Source organism: Nyctereutes procyonoides, unplaced genomic scaffold (assembly GCF_905146905.1).
Source record: "Nyctereutes procyonoides isolate TBG_1078 unplaced genomic scaffold, NYPRO_anot_genome, whole genome shotgun sequence".
NCBI classification, from domain to species: Eukaryota; Metazoa; Chordata; class Mammalia; order Carnivora; family Canidae; genus Nyctereutes; species Nyctereutes procyonoides.
Window position 1 is genome coordinate 3,537,844 of NW_026575052.1, and position 16,710 is coordinate 3,554,553.

Genomic DNA, 16,710 nt, shown 5'->3' on the forward strand with positions numbered 1-16,710 from the left:
ACAGGGCTTTTTTATTCCATTTCTCCCAATTTTTAGATCATCTTTGCGAACCAAATGCTCCTTGGCTCCCTGCCCCCCCGCCCCACCCAATCCTCCACCATCTCATCAAAACAGCACAAGTACTTCTCTGTTTATAGTTGACTCAAACCCCACAGAAATATTAGCCGTTGGATTGGAGTTCTACTGAATGCCCTGATTTTACAGCCTCTAGGGACATTTCTCAGCAGAAAGTTGTACTGGCATAAACTCCTGAGTACTCAGAGTTGCCCAGGACTCAGCTTGCGCATAAATCCTTGAGAACTGTCATCAACACAGCCTGTTGTATCTCGAAGATTCCGAGGTTCAGACGACTGTCACTTTGGGGAGAGCACACAGCATCTCAAACAGCAGGTTAGCAGCCAGGAGGGCCGTGTTTCCTACAAAGAAACAAAACCTAAGGCTGGAGCCTCTCCGTACTCCGCCCTCTTCCCTTTCCAGACTCCCAGCCCACTTCCATGCTCTTCTCTGGGCCACCCAGCCACCCTGTGGATGTGCTTTCCCTGATACTCTCCATCAAGCATCATTCAGAAATAGTTTTCTGAAATTCAGACGGTTCTTTGTTCTACTCTGAAAACAGATTCACACCCCCCAAAGGAAAACCTATAGTAAATGGTGTCTTGTATTTAATGGCCTCCCCTCTGACGTTAATAGGCCCAAGTCTGTAAGCTTCTCTACGTTGAAATTATTGTGATGGCATCTGCTTCGAATACCTCTCCTAAACCACTTACACCTCGACAATTCACTTTTCAATGAAATATCAAAGGGGGATGGAACTATGCCACCCTACTAATAAACTGCAGGCTGGTGTTCTCTTCTGCTGCTGGGCGGGCAAACCAGTAACAGCCACCTCCCCGGGGTGTTGTTAATTAGCTCATGTTTGGAAGGTGTGCGGTAATAGGTTTATTTTCTCCACTGCAGAACATACTCCACAGGCTCCCGAGTTATACAAAAGGACCCATCCATCTTCTACTTACCAAGTAGATGAATATAATCTAAACTAGGAGCTGCCCACAGATCCTAGTATTCTCGTTTACTCACCAAAAGGATCGTAGGGCGGTGAAACTTCCACAAGGTCACAACCCACCACGTTCAGGCCTTGACAACCCCGGATGATTTCCAGCCCCTGTCCAAGACGAAGCCTGAGTTGTCCACAGCAGTAACCATCCACGAGGAAAAGCAACCACAGAGGTCCCAGTGGATCTCTCCCAACGCATGCCCACCCTTTGACTTGGAACTGTTGCTTTTCCTCAGTAAACATTTATCAACAGCGGGCACACAAATGGCCAAAGCACAGCCCCCATTCCCAAGGACTCCACTGTGTGTTGGTGAAACCAAGCAAACCAATCGTTTCAACGTCGTGCATTAAAGGCTTCTAGAAAAGCAAGTGTAGGGGAGCCTGGCTGGCTCAGTCAGTAGAGCATGCAACTCTTGATCTCGGGGTTGTGAGTTCGGCCCCATGTTGGGTGTAGAGATTACTTTAAAAAATAAAATCTTATGAAAAAAGTTTTTTAAAGCAAGTGTAGAAAAGTATACCATGAAACAGCCCAAAGAGATGGGGGAAGGCCTCCCTCTCCAAGATGGAAAGAGCCCAAGGAATAGACCAAGCAAATAAGTAGGGGAAGGGCAGCCCAGACAGACAGACACATGCAAAGTCACCAAGATGGAAAGAAATACCAGTAGTTAGATGTGGCCAGAAGACAGGATAAGTGAGGGGGATGGTAGGAAGAGGTCATTTTGGCTAAAAGAGTTTCCACTCTGCCGGTGAAAAGGCCAGAATGATAAGCTGAGGAATGAGGACTGCGTGTTAGAAATCTCCCTGAGGGGAACTGGCAGAGAATGGCCTTGAAGAGGCAGCTGCGAAAAGGCCCCTTTCTTAGAGGAGGTGAGATAACTGATCGAGTGGAAGTGCTCTTCACTCATTCACACAAACGTCCAGGAGTTCCTGCTCTGTGCGTCAGGCACTATCCTAGACTCCGAGGATAGGGGAGTAAATGAAAGAAAAGCCCTGCCCTCCCGGAGCTGGCCTTCCAGTTACAACCACCCTCCAGCTCCCGCCTGTGTTTACACTCAGCACACCTCAAGGGAGCTTTATTTGGATGTTTCTAAAACTCTTGAAGTTCCACGGTAGGTGGTTAATCCCATCATGAGCAACCCCAGAAAGCTAAGTCTCGTGTTTCTTTTTTTTTTTTTTTTTTTTTAAAGATTTATTTATTTATTCATTCAGAGAGAGCGAGAGAGAGGCAGAGACACAGGCAGAGGGAGAAGCAGGCTCCATGCAGGAAGCCCGATGTGGGACTCGATCCCGGGTCTTCAGGATCACAACCCGGGCTGCAGGCGGCGCCAAACCGCTGCGCCACCAGGGCTACCCAGTCTCGTGTTTCTAAGAGGGGATGCTGTAATGTGTCCCCAGGAACCAACCACAGGTGGATCAGGGGCTAGAAAGCTCCAACAACAGACTGTCATAACCCCGAGAGGAAACGAGAGTCCTCGCAGAGTCCTTGCCCACTCCTCACCCTACAAGAGTGGCCAACGTGCAGAAAGGCCTACCCGCGCCCCTTGCAAAACCCTGTCCCGACCCTGAAGACCCACCCGAGTCCTTGGAATCGTCACCCTCAGGAGTCGTTCCGGGTGGAACCGCCTCACCTGACTCGGGGTGAGCCCCGCAATTTCAGGTGTTCCTGTCCCTGGGGCGTAGGCAGGATCCAGGCCGTCGATGTCAAAGCTGATATAAAGGGGCTTGGCCCCCATCTGCCGCCTCACGTCTGCCATCAGCGGGACCAGCGACTTCATCCAGCAGTCCTCGGCCAGGACCACCCGGAAGCCCTGGCGGGGAGGGGAGCGGAGCGCTGGGCACACGGGACCCCGATCCCACCAGCAGGGAACCATCACCCCCACTTCACCGCTGAGTTAGGGAGGAACAGCAGGTGGGGAAGAAGCAACGAGTGAGTCAAAGCTGACGCCGGGGTCGGGCCACAGGGAGGCTCGGCCGGGGCAAGCTCCTGCGGGCGGCTCCGCACAGCGTGCAGGGCACCAGCCTCCCCACCCGGAAAGCGGGGGTCGGGGCGCCGGGGGCTCAGCCGTGGAGCGGCTGCCTTGGGCTCAGGCCGTCACCCCGGGGTCCCGGGATCGAGTCCCCATCGGGCTCCCCGCGGGAAGCCTGCTTCTCCCTCTGCCTGGGTCTCTGCCTCTGTGTCTTGAATGAATGAATGAATGAATGAATGAATGAATGATCTTCAAAAACAAAAGCAGGGGTCTTGGGTCTTTCCTGGTGGGATCTTGTCCTTCGTGGTTACCTGGAAGCCACCCTGCCGATCGGGGGTGAGGACAAGAACGAGAAAGGTGGCCACCGGCTTTGGGTTCAGACCCTTGCAGGCCTTTTCCCAGGCAGCCACCGCCCAGAGGCCGCTGTGTTCCCGCCTGTCCCCCCAGCCCAGCGATGAGAGGCCCCCTCAGCCTCACCAACTAACAACACCCTCTCTCCTCCACGCGGTCCTCTGGAGGCAAACTCGCCCCCCGCCCCCCAATTTTCTGAACATGGTCATCAAAGTTCCTGTTGAATCCACACCCGCCACGGAACAGGCACCAGAGAGAAATGCACTTTGCAGGCCGGGGGCACAGGAGGGCAGAGAAATGCACTTTGTCACCTGGCTCCGGCTGTATCTGTAGGGATCCAAGGTCGTGGCGGAGCCCCGGATGCCGACCTGCACCACGCGCTCGCAGTCCAGGAGGCCCTCGTCCACGCACCGGCGGAAGGGCGTCCCGTGATAGACCTTCTCTCCCAGGGCCTTGTCGGCCGTGTCCGTGTGGGCGTCCACATGCAGCAGCCCCACGGGGCCATGCCTGGTGACAACAGGCAGCTCAGGGGCCAGGCCTCCTCGGGGACCTGAGCACGGCCGCCCTCCGGGCCACCCGAACTTCCAAACCTGACAACTCATAGCCACGGGACACCTGGCATCAAGGACCAGCCTTGCTAGGGGTTTCTGTCCTCAAATCACTTAGCATCTCAGAATAATAAAGCCAGAGAAGTCCAGCAGAAGATGGGCACGCGCTTTGCTTTAGCTGCCAGCCACGACCTACCACCCAGAATTTTCTGCACTTAGAGATGGAGAGGCCCCCGGGTGGATAAGAATGAAGGACTGAGGCTCAGGGGAGCTTGCAGAACTAATCAGAGCCCCGCTTCTTCCCACTGTGGCACCAAGCGGCAGCTTCAACCCAGCTCTCTCTCCATAATCTCCGACGACCCCGCCAACCACCCAAAAGAAATACAATCTAAATCAATGCTAAGCAAGCACAGCTTCCAGAAAAGACTTGTACCCAGTACCCACCCACCAACAGCCACAATGCTACCCACATATCCTTCCCATATTCTGGATCTGCCAGCGCCTTGGCCCTTCTGCCTCTTTTTCAAACTAATTAACCAAAGTCAGTTAATCCCTGGTAGACCTTCTGCGACTGGAAAATCCATTCTCTCATTCTCTGGGAGAGGGGCCCTTTCAGGAAGAAACAGGGCCCTCTCCTCTGCAAGCCACAGCCTTGTGTATTTGGCCTTTGAGGCAAAACAGAAACTGAAGTGAACTGGGGTGGAGTGTCTCACGAGGGCCCCATCTTCCAAAAACAGAGACGAACGCTGAGCATGCACACCAGAGCAGAGCTAGGACAAGCAAGGGGAGCCACGAGCGTTGATAATAAGTGACTTGGCTCCCAGCTGCTGACTGACAGAGACACCTGGAGCTCGACCTTAATTTTGATCCACAGAAGCGACTCGGTCGGGAATTTCCTATCACCCCAGATAACCTGAGCCAGCAGACGTCACTTGATACCATCTAGCAGCAAACAACTCAGCTCCTGAATTTTGAAACCCTTGTGTACGCCCAGACACTTGAGACTTACTTTTTTGCCATCGCTTGCAATATAGGATATGTGATTGTGTGATCTCCGCCTGCAAAGAGGAAGAAGAAAATATCTGGAATGTGGATAAGATGAGAGGACCGTGTATTCGATAGAGCCATCTTCCACTGACCCAATGGTGCCACCCTTTCGATTAGACCGAAGAGCTATAACCTCACCTCCACGAGATCTTGTTCAGTGATATGAAAATGACCACTGGATGTTTGGGATTACATTGTCATTTAAAAGAGGAAAATGAAGTGCCTGGGGGTCTCAGAGGTTGAGCATCTGCCTTCGGCTCAGGGTGTGATCCCGGGGTCCTGGGATCAAGTCCCCCATTGGGCTCCCCACAGGGAGCCTGCTTCTCCCTCGGCCTGTGTCTCTACCTCTGCTCCTCCCCCTGCTTGTGCTCTCTCACTCTCTCTCTCTCTCAAATAATAAATGAAATCTTAAAAAAAAAAAAAAGGAAACAAAGCTTACAGGTAAAATGCCTGGAACAACTCTGTCCAATAGAACTCTCTGCAATGAGGGGCATGTTCTCTATCTGCACTGGCCAGCATGGTGGCCACTAACCACCTGTGCCTACTGGAATATAGCTCATGCCATGCAGGAACTGAATTTTTTATTTTATCTAATTTTAATTAATTCTAATTTTTTTTAACTATACGTGGCTAGTGGCTACTGTACAGGACAGCTCGGGCCTAGAAACGTATTACTATGATCACTATTAATAGCAATAATAGCTTACAATTATTGAAGCTTAAAATATGCAAGTCACGATGCCGGACACTTCATATGCACTTGCACTGTACGCCCCTCACACAAAACAATGAGGGAGATGCTGCTAGTGCTATTCCCATTTTACAAGAGAGGAAATGAAGCATAAATAGCTAGTGAGAGGTGAAGCTGAGATTTTCAAACCATGCCATCCAGAAATCACACTCAGCACCACGATGTTCTGCAGGCTCGGCCCTCTCTTTTGGCAAAAGCACCCTTGGATATTTAGAAAAAGGCCTGTGTCATTTTAACTATTTGTGAACTAGAAGAGAAAGAAATGTAAGAGTGGGGAGGAGGGGCTGGGGAGGACAAGGGGAAAGTTGTTCTATAGATTGATAGAGACCTTGATGAGGAGAAAACACCCCTTTGCAGCTCTCTCTCAAATAAACTCATTTTTAATGAGATGTCCTTGAGAGGCCCCTGGGTGGCTCAGTCAGTTGAGCGTCCAACTCTTGATCTCGGCTCAGGTCATGATCTCAGAGTTGTGAGATGGAGCCCTGAGTGGGCAAGGCTCTCTCTCCCTCTGCCCCTCCACCCCCCACCCTGATCTCCTGGTGTGCATGCTCCATCAAGCTTTCTGTCTTTCTCTCAAGAAAAGAGAAAAAGAAAGAAAAGAAAAGAAAAGAAAAGAAAGAAAGAAAGAAAGAAAGAAAGAAAGAAAGAAAGAAAGAAAGAAAGAAAAAGAAAAAGAAAAACATGTCCTTGAAATAGTTAAAAATTCACAACTGAGCTCCTATTGTAACCCTTCCCCCAGCCTGGAATCAAGGGATGGGACAAAGGTGAAGTAGGTAGAGGCACTTGCCAAATTTAAGAGACATGAAAAAATGCAGTCATTAATACAAATACTAATTTGCTGTAATACTTTTAAAAATCAAGGTCAATCCAAAAAAAATTCCATGATAATTTTTTTTTTTTAGATTTATGGATTTGTGTGAGAGAGCACGAGTTGGAGGAGGAACAGAGAAAGATGGGCAAGTGGACTCCATGCTGAGCCTAGAGTCAGACACAGGGCTCGATCCCAGGACCCTGAGATCATGACCTGAGTGGAAACCAAGAGTCGGATGCCCAACGGACTGAGCCACTCAGAGGCCCCTCTGTGACAAATTTTAAAGACAGGACCAGTAACAGTGCTATTCTGCACTATACTGGAGCCTGAGGCCAAAGAGAAACGTCCATCATATTTATTGTTGACCTTTTGGCAACCCCCCCATGATGAACCCCTCACTTGCCCCACCCTAGTCCATCGCTGTCAGTCATACTAGTCCAAAAATGAAAACATCCTCTCCCCAGGGGTTAAAACAAATAAATTAAAAACCTCCTCTTTCCCACTGTCTCCATACTCATAGTGGCTTGCCCTGAAGGAGCAGCTACACCCCGGCCCACAGTAAACGGACCCTCAGTGCAGAGCTGCACCTGTCTACGCAGATGCCATTACCCAAGGTCAGGGGAATACAACCAGCCGCTACAATTTTCTCATAGGCCTCTCGAATTAGACGGCAGCTGTCCTGAAGGTTGTAGAGATTGACATTCACGTCGCCTAGGTCTGCAACCATGAGGGACTGGAAGGGGAGGGCCCCCGTGCTAGGGTTGGCTGCCCGAAGCAGCACTGACTCTTCCCGGATCCGCCGGGGTCCAAATCTGGAAAAGGAAGAATCATCCCGTGAACCATCCCTAAAAGGTCGAGGTCCTGCCTAGGCCAGGATTTCTCCGCCTCTGCATTGCTCCCACTCCGGGCTGGATGCATCCTTGATGTTGGCGGGAGGGGGGCGCTATCGGGTGCCTTGTAGGATGTTTCCCCTGATGCCAGTAGCAAGCTGGGATAACCAAAAAGGCCTCCGGATACCATCAATGTCCCCTGGAGGCAAAATCACCCCTGGTCTCGAATCACTGATCCAGTCTATGTACTCGAAGAGATTAAAGGCACAGATTTAGGAGCCCGCCCATCACCAATTTACTAAATGGCATTGGATAATTTCTTAATCTCCATGAGCCTCAGTCTCCTAATTTCACAGATTACAGATTAGGAGGAATTGAGTGAGGTCATCTACGCAAAGCGCCTTGCATTTAGGAGACATTTAATAAATGGTGGCATCTATACTTCAGACTCTTAGATGTAAAGTGGCTGAGCTGAATCAGAAACAGCTGATGCTCCTTGAGTAAGAAAACAGATTTTACTTTGATCCTAGAAAAAACACTTTGGGGTGCCTGGCTGGCTCAGTTGGCAGAGGTAGAGCGTGGGACTCTTGATCTCGGGGTTGTGAATTCGAGCCTCATACTGGATGTAGAGACTACTTAAAAATAAGAAAATTTATTTAAAAAAAAAAGCCTTGTATATGAGCAATTCTTTATCAAGTGGCATCTAGATGGTTTGGGGAAGGAGCATCCAGTTTCCTCTGTTCTCAGAAATGATGTCCCCTGCCCCTGCAAGCCCAAGCCCCCATCCCAGGAGGCTCAGGAAGCAGTGCGTGGAGAAGGCTCCGGTCACCCACGGATGACACAGGTGTCGAGCCCCCCCCCCCAGCTCTGAAGCCCGCACCAACTGCCAACCCCACCCTGGGTGAGCGCAGGCACCTGTCCCTTTGTCTTCCGCCCCCAGTGGCCACGGGCGGTGCAGCCACGTGCCCCTAATCCTTGGGACCTTACCTGGCCCCAGGCCGGTTGGAGGTCCCAATGTCCAGGGGCACCCCGACGAAGGCGGCGTCCAGCCCCTCCGGGGAGGCTCGCACCGGCAGCCGCATCATGGAGCAGACGCCCACCGGCCGAGCCAAGAACTCGGAGCTGGGGGGCTGGTTCCGGGGCGCATCGGGGGACCCGCTGCTGGCGCTGCGGCCCGGGGGGCTGAGCCCCGAGGCAGGACGTGCACCCCCGCCGGCGCCCAGAGCCCGAGCGCACCCGGCCACCACCCGCCGCAGCATGCCGCCCGCACCCGGAACCCCCAGTGGTCACCTGCCTGCACCCAGCAGCCCCCGGTGCTCACCTGCCCGCACCCAGCAGCCCCGGGTCGTCACCTGCCCACACCCAGCAGCCCCGGGTGGTCACTTGCCCGCACCCAGCAGCCCCGGGTGGTCACCTGCCAGCACCCAGCAGCCCCGGGTCGTCACCTGCCCGCACCCAGCAGCCCCGGGTGGTCACCTGCCAGCACCCAGCAGCCCCGGGTGGTCACCTGCCCGCACCCAGCAGCCCCGGGTCACCCCCTGCCCGCAGCCCGCAGCCCCGGGTCGCCCCCTGCCCGCACCCAGCAGCCCCAGGTGGTCACCTGCCCGCACCCAGCAGCCCCGGGTCGTCACCTGCCCGCACCCAGCAGCCCCGGGTCGCCCCCTGCCTGCACCCAGCAGCCCCGGGTCGTCACCTGCTTACACCCAGCAGCCCTGGGTCGCCCCCTGTCAGCACCCAGCAGCCCCGGGTGGTCACCTGCCCGCACCCAGCAGCCCCGAGTCGTCACCTGCCCGCACCCAGCAGCCCCGGGTGGTCACCTGCCCACACCCAGCAGCCCCGGGTGGTCACCTGCCCACACCCAGCAGCCCCGGGTCGTCACCTGTCCGCACCCAGCAGCCCCGGGTGGTCACCTGCCCACACCCAGCAGCCCCGGGTCGTCACCTGCCCGCACCCAGCAGCCCTGGGTCGCCCCCTGTCCGCACCCAGCAGCCCTGGGTCGCCTCCTGTCTGCACCCAGCAGCCCGCGCTCAAAAAGCAGGTGGCCCCGGGAGCCGCCTCCAAGGGGCCGCTCTCTCCCCGCCTCCTGGACTCTGGCCTCGGGCGCTCTCGCCAGGCGCGGTCTCCCCACTATCTCCCCACTACCCTGCACCGCACCTGCCCGGTGCCTGCGTGCCCCAAATCAAGCCCTGGGCCCCTGCTTCTCCCTTCCAGAGTAATATCTTTAAAAGCCAAAAGACTTAAAGGGAAAAAAACTTTCTCTAAGGAAGAGAAATTGGTAATTCCTTTTTTTAAACAGATTTACTTATTTTAGAAAGAGCTCGGAAGGAGAGGGGGTGGGAGGGGCAGAGGGAGGAGAGAGAGAAGCAGACTCTGCACTGAGCCCAGAGCCCATGGAGGGGCTCCATCTCACACCCTGAGATCATGACTTGAGCGGAAATCAAAAGTAGGATGCAACCCACTGAGCCACACAGGCACCCCTATAAATGCATTTAAAAAAATAATATAGAGTGGTTTTTTTTTAAGATTTTTTATTTATTTAGTCATGAGAGACACAGAGAGAGAAAGAGAGAGGCAGAGACACAGGAGAGGGAGAAGCAGGCTCCAAGCTGGGACTCAATCCCGGGACCCCGGGGTCACGCCCTGGGTGGAAGGCAGGTGCTAAACCGCTGAGCCCCCCTGGCGTCCCTAAAGTAGGGTCTTTCTAAATAACCTTTTCCAGCAGGGCTCCAAGACCACTCCTAGTGAAGGTCCCACTCCAGGGAGTCCCTAATCTGCACTCCTCTTTATGTCTAACCCCCCAGGGAAAGGAAAAAAGTAATTTGTGATGAGGTTATGTGAGCCATGAAGTGGTATTATACACTTTTAATCTCTGGAAGTTGAGATTGAATGGAAAGGGTCCGAGTTTGCTTTAAATTGTAACTTTGACATGAAAGTTGCACCTTAAACCCCACACCACCCAGCCCCCGCTGTGCAGGATGGGGGCAAAGTTTCCTAAAGGTCAATAATGCGCTTTCAGTGCTGAAAGAAACTGCAGAGCATTTTCCAGAAATTAAACAACAATCCCTCAGCATCCCTACGTGCAGATTGTACCACTATATCTTTCACATGGCTTGTCCCAGATGATGGGGGGAAACAGAGGCAGGAGAGAAATTATTAAATTGCCTTCCTACCTACAGCCCAGGGACAAGTCCTTGAAACAGGCAGAGGGACATTCCACTAGGGACTCAGCTGCCTTGAGATTCATACTTTGCTAAGGGCAAGAGGCAATCTTGACCCAACCCCCAGGACCCTGTGACTCTAACATATAAAGATTCCTTTGGAAACTTCCTTTATCTCTACTCCCCAAGATACTTGTTGGCGATCATCCCCCAAGCACATGACCCACCGATACACATCTGAAGGGTCTCATGACTCAAGTTCTATTAGCCGGTAATAAGTGACCTTTCCCCAACAATAGCCAACCCCCTCAAGGTCCTCGAAACCTTATTTCCAAAATTCCTTAGAGACTCACACGCTCCCTAACTCCCCCCAACTTGACAGTCTATAATGGGCCCCTCCTCGTCACCCCAATGTAGCTCTTTCTGCCCACGGGTCCTGTCCCTGTGCTTTAATAAAACCACCTTTTTGCCCCAAAGATGCCTCAAAAATTCTTTCTTGGCCATCAGCTTTGAACCCTAACGTCTTTTCCTACACCATTGGACGTATCGTTTTCTTACCTCTTGGTTTATTCTTTCATTCTTCTCACAAATATTTGAGTGCCTACTGCATGCCAGTCACTACATGGCAATAACTCCAACTTCTTCCCATTTTTCCCTACTGCTGAACACGCCCTTCCTTTAAACCTTCCATGGGGGGTGGGGGGCACCTGGGTGCCTCAGTCGGTGAAGCAGCTGCCTTTGGCTCGAGGCATGAGCCCAGAGTCCTGGGATTGAGCCCCACATCCAGCTCCCTGCTCGGTGGGGAGCCTGCTTCTCCGTCTCCCTCTGCTGCTCCTCCTGCTTGTTTTCTCTCTCTCTCTGTCGAATAAATACATAAAAATATTTTTTAGGGCAGCCCGGGTGGCGCAGGGGTTTAGCGCCACCTTCGGCCCAGGGCGTGATCCTGGAGACCCGGAATCGAGTCCCACGTCGGGCTCCCGGTGCATGGAGCCTGCTTCTCCCTCTGCCTGTGTCTCTGCCTCTCTCCCTCTCTCCTCTCTGTGTTTCTCATGAATAAATAAATAAAATCTTTAAAAAAAATATTTTTTAAAAATTCCTAAACCTTCCATCAGGCGTGCCCTCCTGCTCTCCTGACAGCTCCTTCTCTGATGGCAATCTTTCAATATCAAGGTGACGATGTTCACCTGGAGGCAGGTAGTTCACAGACCAGATCCCAGCCACGAGGTTCCAGTTGCTCACTTTCTGACTCCCCACCCGGATGTCCTGACAGCCCCTCAGTGGCCCGTGGTTCAGCCTTTTCCTTGATCCTGCTGTCTGCCCCATCCTTTGGTAAGTCCTAGTGGTCTCCTGCCTGCAAGCCCCCCACTCGCTCCCTCTGCTGTTCCTGTGGTTCCCGTCCTCCCACCCCAGCTTTCCTTTGGTGTCTCCACTCTCCCAGCAGATAATGCTTCCTCGAAGCCAATCCACTAATTCCCTTTCCCAAAACACACCTTTGTGCACTTGTCCCTTGAGCCATCGTTCACCTTACACAGCCCTCACTTTCTTGCCTCCTGTCCTTTGCTCATGCCATCTCCTCGCCTGGAAGGTTCTCTCCCACGACCCCCATCTCCACGTGTCCCATGTTCCACGGAAGCCCACCCTCAAAAACTCTCCCTCCCTCTCTCTGGAACTCTTAAAACTCTCAAAATTCTCACAGTTTTCGATTGGAGACAAATACAGGAGCTGGGATCAGAAAAAAATAAATAAATCCTAGCTCCACCATCCGTGTAGCTCAATTACGACGTACGGCAGCAGAGAAAACCCACTTGCGTTCCCTGTGGGTTTGGGGCAATAGCTCAAAGTAGCTCCCCGTCCAGCACAAGGTCTCTTCGAGGTTTCATGCCTCATCTTGCAAACGTGTGCCATTTCATTCAGTTTCATAACACGTGTTTATAGTACCAAAGAACATTTGATCTTATTTACCAGTTAAATGCTTCCCCCCGATTTTTAAGAAAAGCTGTCACTCCAATACCTGACATTGTTTAAACTAGCACACCCGTGTGTACACCCCTGAGGCACCCAGTCGCGGGGAGCGTGGACTTAGTACATCAACCTGAGCAATTCACCCTTTTGAACCTATTTCCTATTCTGTCAAATGGAATGATAATCCTTTCTGGTTGTTCTTATGAGGATTGAACAAAGTCCACCGTGAAGAGCACCGTGGAACCAAAAACTGGTAAATACTAGGTAGTGTCATCATCTTATGTTTTATTTTGTCTACTGCAGAGTTTCTTAAGCAGTGATCATAGCACAGTGGCGTTTGCAGCTGGGTTACGGGAGGAGGGGGAGACATAACATAAAGACCCCGTGGTCCTTGGGGCCACCCGAGGCCAGTCACGTCTGGGTACGTGCAGGTCATGCCCCTCGGAGTCTGACATCCTGCTCTGTGGTCCCCACAAGGAGGCAGCAGGATTGGCAGCATTTGCTGCTTGCCATGCATTACCACCCAGACTCAGAGGCCAGCAGCAGGTGCACTGCTGCCCGTTGGGGAGGAGGGCTCGGGGCCCTGCTAGAGGAGTTGGCTTCTAGCGACCCAAGGAGGACGGGCAGGAACCCAAGGTGCAGCCAGTCAGAGGAGGAGGAGCAAGGAGACTGGCTGGGAGATTTGGGCCAGAGCAGCCCCAGACAGCTGACCTACATCCATCTTCCCTTAGTATCAGATTATCTCTATTTTTGACTGATGTCCAAACAGGGTCCAAGCTAACTTCGGAGTGACTGCTTGAACAATGCTCATGGCAGGGTGGTTTTAGAAATATTTAACATCTGAGATGACACAGACATTGGCCAATCAGAGCAGATGCCAGCAGGCCATAAACAGTGCATGCCAGTGCGTACCAAGTGGATATTTTAAGTATTTGTTCTGAAGGCGCGTGCTTTAAATCAGAGCTGTCATTATTTTGAAACGCTTGACGCGAAAGAGTGTGATGGGATTCAAAACCCATTGGTATCACAAGAAATTTCAGTTGCGTAACTACGAATGAAAGAAAAAGAAGACGCTGCTATAAATCCAACTTTTGTAAATTTTTAATATTAAAATTTTACTTTTTTATCCCTGAGTTTCCAATTGTTCGTGGCTATCAAGAACTTGAAGAGATCCTTTAAAAAAAAAAAAAGATTTATTTATTTATTTATTTTTAGAGAGAGAGCACACAAATTGGAGGGGGGGGGTTGTTAAAGAGAGGGAGAGAATCTCAAGCAGACTCCCCCACCAGGCTCAGAGTCCAACACGGGGCTCCACATGGAGCTCAATATGAGACTCTAGCTCACAACGTGCCAGCTGAAATCAAGCTGGATGCTCAACCGATTGAGCCACCCAGGCGCCCCTTGAAGGGATCCTTCTCGAAAAGTCTTGGTGGTTATTGTATATAGCCAATTCAAACACAAAACCTGACAATAAAAAGTCATATTCACAGAGGAAAGCTAAAATTTTGAAAATACTTTATTTGGAAATTTTATGTAAGTCCAACATTTAATGCTGCCTCTAATACTTTTATTTTTCAAATCAAAATTACATAATATATAGAAAAGATTTTTTTTTTTTTTACCAAATCCCATACAGATTCCTAAATCCACTCCTCACCATCCACGCTTACCTCAATGGGACGTACGAATTGTATGATTTTTCTACATGTGCCATGACAGGAAAAAGATTCCAAAGCACCATTCTAGTAACCTATAAGTTCCAATATGTGTTTTGTCCTTCTGGCCAGCGTCTCATTGCAGTGCCTCAAAAAACAAGTAACAGAATAAATGGTGGGTGAGTGAGTGAATGACTGAACGGATCTTCTGGAAGCTGTGGAGGGCAGCTCTAGGCTGATTACTATTTCAGCCAAAAAGCTACGACGGCCAAAGAACAGGAGGAAAACGCTGCGTACGTTTCAGCTGTCTGCATGGATTCCCTTTGGCCTCACAAATGATAAAAGGGTTCCACAGAAGGAGTCAACAAACTTGTCTGTGCTTGCAGAGGCTCAGGAATAATCAGGCATCAGCTCCAGCCTGCCTGACACACCTGGCCGGGGGCTTTCTTTACTCACTGTTACCCAGTTACACTTCCTTGTCCCCTGGCCCTGAAGAAAAATAGATATTTTTGAGCATGTTCAGAATATTTTCTTTCAATCTCGTCCAACTGCCCACTTTTTATTTTACCTACAAAGTTACACGCCCAACAATGCATCAGGGATACTTAACACACTCACATGGAGTTACCTCCAACAGTAGCATCATTTTTGTTTAATAATATCACATTTATTTTTTTCTAGTGCAATTTTCTTTTTTCTTTTATTATTTTATTTTTTAAGATTAATTATTTATTTATTCATGAGAGACACAGAGAGAGAGGCAGAGACACAGACAGAGGGAGAAGCAGGCCCCACGGCCCACAGGGACCCCACAGGGAGCCCAATGCCGGACTCGATCCTGGGATCTGGGATGACGCCCTGAGCCAAAGGCAGACCCTCAACCATCAAGCCACCCAGGCGTCCTCCTTTTCTTTTTTTAAATTTAAATTCTATTAACTAACAAATAATGTATTATTGGTTTCAGGGGTAGAGGTCAGTGACTCATCCGTCTCATATAACACCCAGTGCTCATTATATCACGTAACCCTCCTTCATGCCCGTCACCCAGTTACCCCATCCCCCTATCCTGGTCCCTCCAGCAACCCTCAGTTTGTTTCCTATGATTAAGAGTTTCTGGGATGCCTGTGGGGCTCAGCAGTTTAAGCGCCGCCTTCAGCCCAGGGCGTGATCATGGAGTCCCGGGATCAAGTCCCACATCAGGCTCCCTGCATGGAGCCTGCTTCTCCCTCTGCCTGTGTCTCTGCCTCTCTCTCTGTCTCTCATGAATAAATATATAAATAAATAGAATCTTTAAAAAAAAGTTTCTTATGGCTTGTCTCCCTTTCTGATGTCATCTTATTTATCCTCTCTTCCCCTATGATCCTCTGTTTTGTTTCTTAAATTCCACATATGAGTAGTATCATATGATAATTGTCTTTCGCTGACTGACTTATTTCGCTTAGCATATTACACTGGTTCCATCCACGTTGTTGCAAATGGCAAGATTTAATTTTTTGGTGGCTGAATAGTAATTATATATATATATATATATATATATATATATATATATATATACTATAAATATCTATCACATCTTCTTTATCCATTCAACTGTCGATGGACATGTAGTCTCTTTCCATAGTTGGCTACTGTTGACATTGCTGCTATAAACATTGGGGTGCAGGTGACCTTTCAGATCACTACATTTGTATTTGGGGGGTAAATACCTAGTAGTGCAATTGCTGGGTCATAGGGTAGCTCTATCTTCAACTTTTTGAGGAACCTCCATACTGTTGTCCAGAGTGGCTGCACCCTCGTGCACCAACAGTGTTGGTGGTTCCCCTTTCTCTGCATCCTTGCCAACACTTGTTGTTTCCCGACTTGTTCATTTTAGCCATTCTGACCAGTGTGAGGTGGTATCTCACTGTGGTTTTGATTTGTATTTCTCTGATGCTGAGTGATGTGGAGCATTTTTTTCAAGTGTCTGTTGGCCGTTTTTCATGTCTCCTTTGGAGAAATGTCTGTTCATGTCTTCTGCCCATTTCTTGATTGGATTATTTGTTCTTTGGGTGTTGAATTTGATGTTATTTATAGATTTTGGATACTAGCCCTTTATCTGATAAGATGTTTGCAAATATCAAAAAAAAAAAGATGTTTGCAAATATCTCCTCCCATTCTGTGGGTTGTTTAGTTTTGTTGACTGCTTCCTTTGCTGTGCAAAAGCTTTTTATCTTGATGAAGTCCCAATAGTTCATTTTTGCCTTTGTTTCCCTTACTTTTGGAAATGTGTCTAGCAAGAAGTTGCTGCGGCCAAGGTCACAGAAGTGGCTGCCTGTGTTCTCCTCTGGGATTTTGATGGATCCCTGTCTCACATTTAGGTGTTTTATTCATACTGAGTCTATTTTTGTGTATGGTGTAAGGAAATGGTCCAGTTTCATTTTTCTGCATGTGGCAATGGCATCATTTTTCAATCTCAAAAATAATATGTACTATTTGAACACGAGATTGGCTGTTTGGTCTATTCGGCTTATCAGAGAGACATCTGGAGCCTGATTAATCTGACCACTTTTATCCAAATAAGTGGCCCACTCAGTCTC

At 50.2% G+C, this 16,710-nt stretch overlaps 1 protein-coding gene across 1 annotated transcript; it reads right to left on the reverse strand.

Annotated features, from left to right (window-relative positions):
* Window positions 1–74: 74 nt before the first annotated feature.
* AGMAT (agmatinase) lies at window positions 75–9,381 on the reverse strand. The gene is made up of 7 exons (XM_055331274.1): window positions 8,347–9,381; window positions 7,139–7,341; window positions 4,930–4,978; window positions 3,684–3,879; window positions 2,683–2,862; window positions 1,078–1,162; window positions 75–416 (listed from the first exon to the last, which is right to left on the reverse strand). The coding sequence occupies exons 1-7, from the start codon at window positions 8,616–8,618 to the stop codon at window positions 343–345; spliced, it is 1,059 nt and encodes a 352-aa protein (XP_055187249.1). The 5' UTR covers window positions 8,619–9,381; the 3' UTR covers window positions 75–342.
* Window positions 9,382–16,710: the final 7,329 nt, after the last annotated feature.

What these genes read in the sequence shown, in the direction of transcription:
- AGMAT (XM_055331274.1), bottom strand. Translation starts at nt 8,618, where the DNA reads ATGCTGCGGCGGGTGGTGGCCGGGTGCGCTCGGGCTCTGGGCGCCGGC. An exon ending in TTGCAAGCGATGGCAAAAAA is followed by an intron (nt 3,880 to 4,929) that starts GTAAGTCTCAAG and finishes TGTTGTCACCAG; the next exon opens with GCATGGCCCCGTGGGGCTGC. An exon ending in ACAGATACAGCCGGAGCCAG is followed by an intron (nt 2,863 to 3,683) that starts GTGACAAAGTGC and finishes CCTCCCCGCCAG; the next exon opens with GGCTTCCGGGTGGTCCTGGC.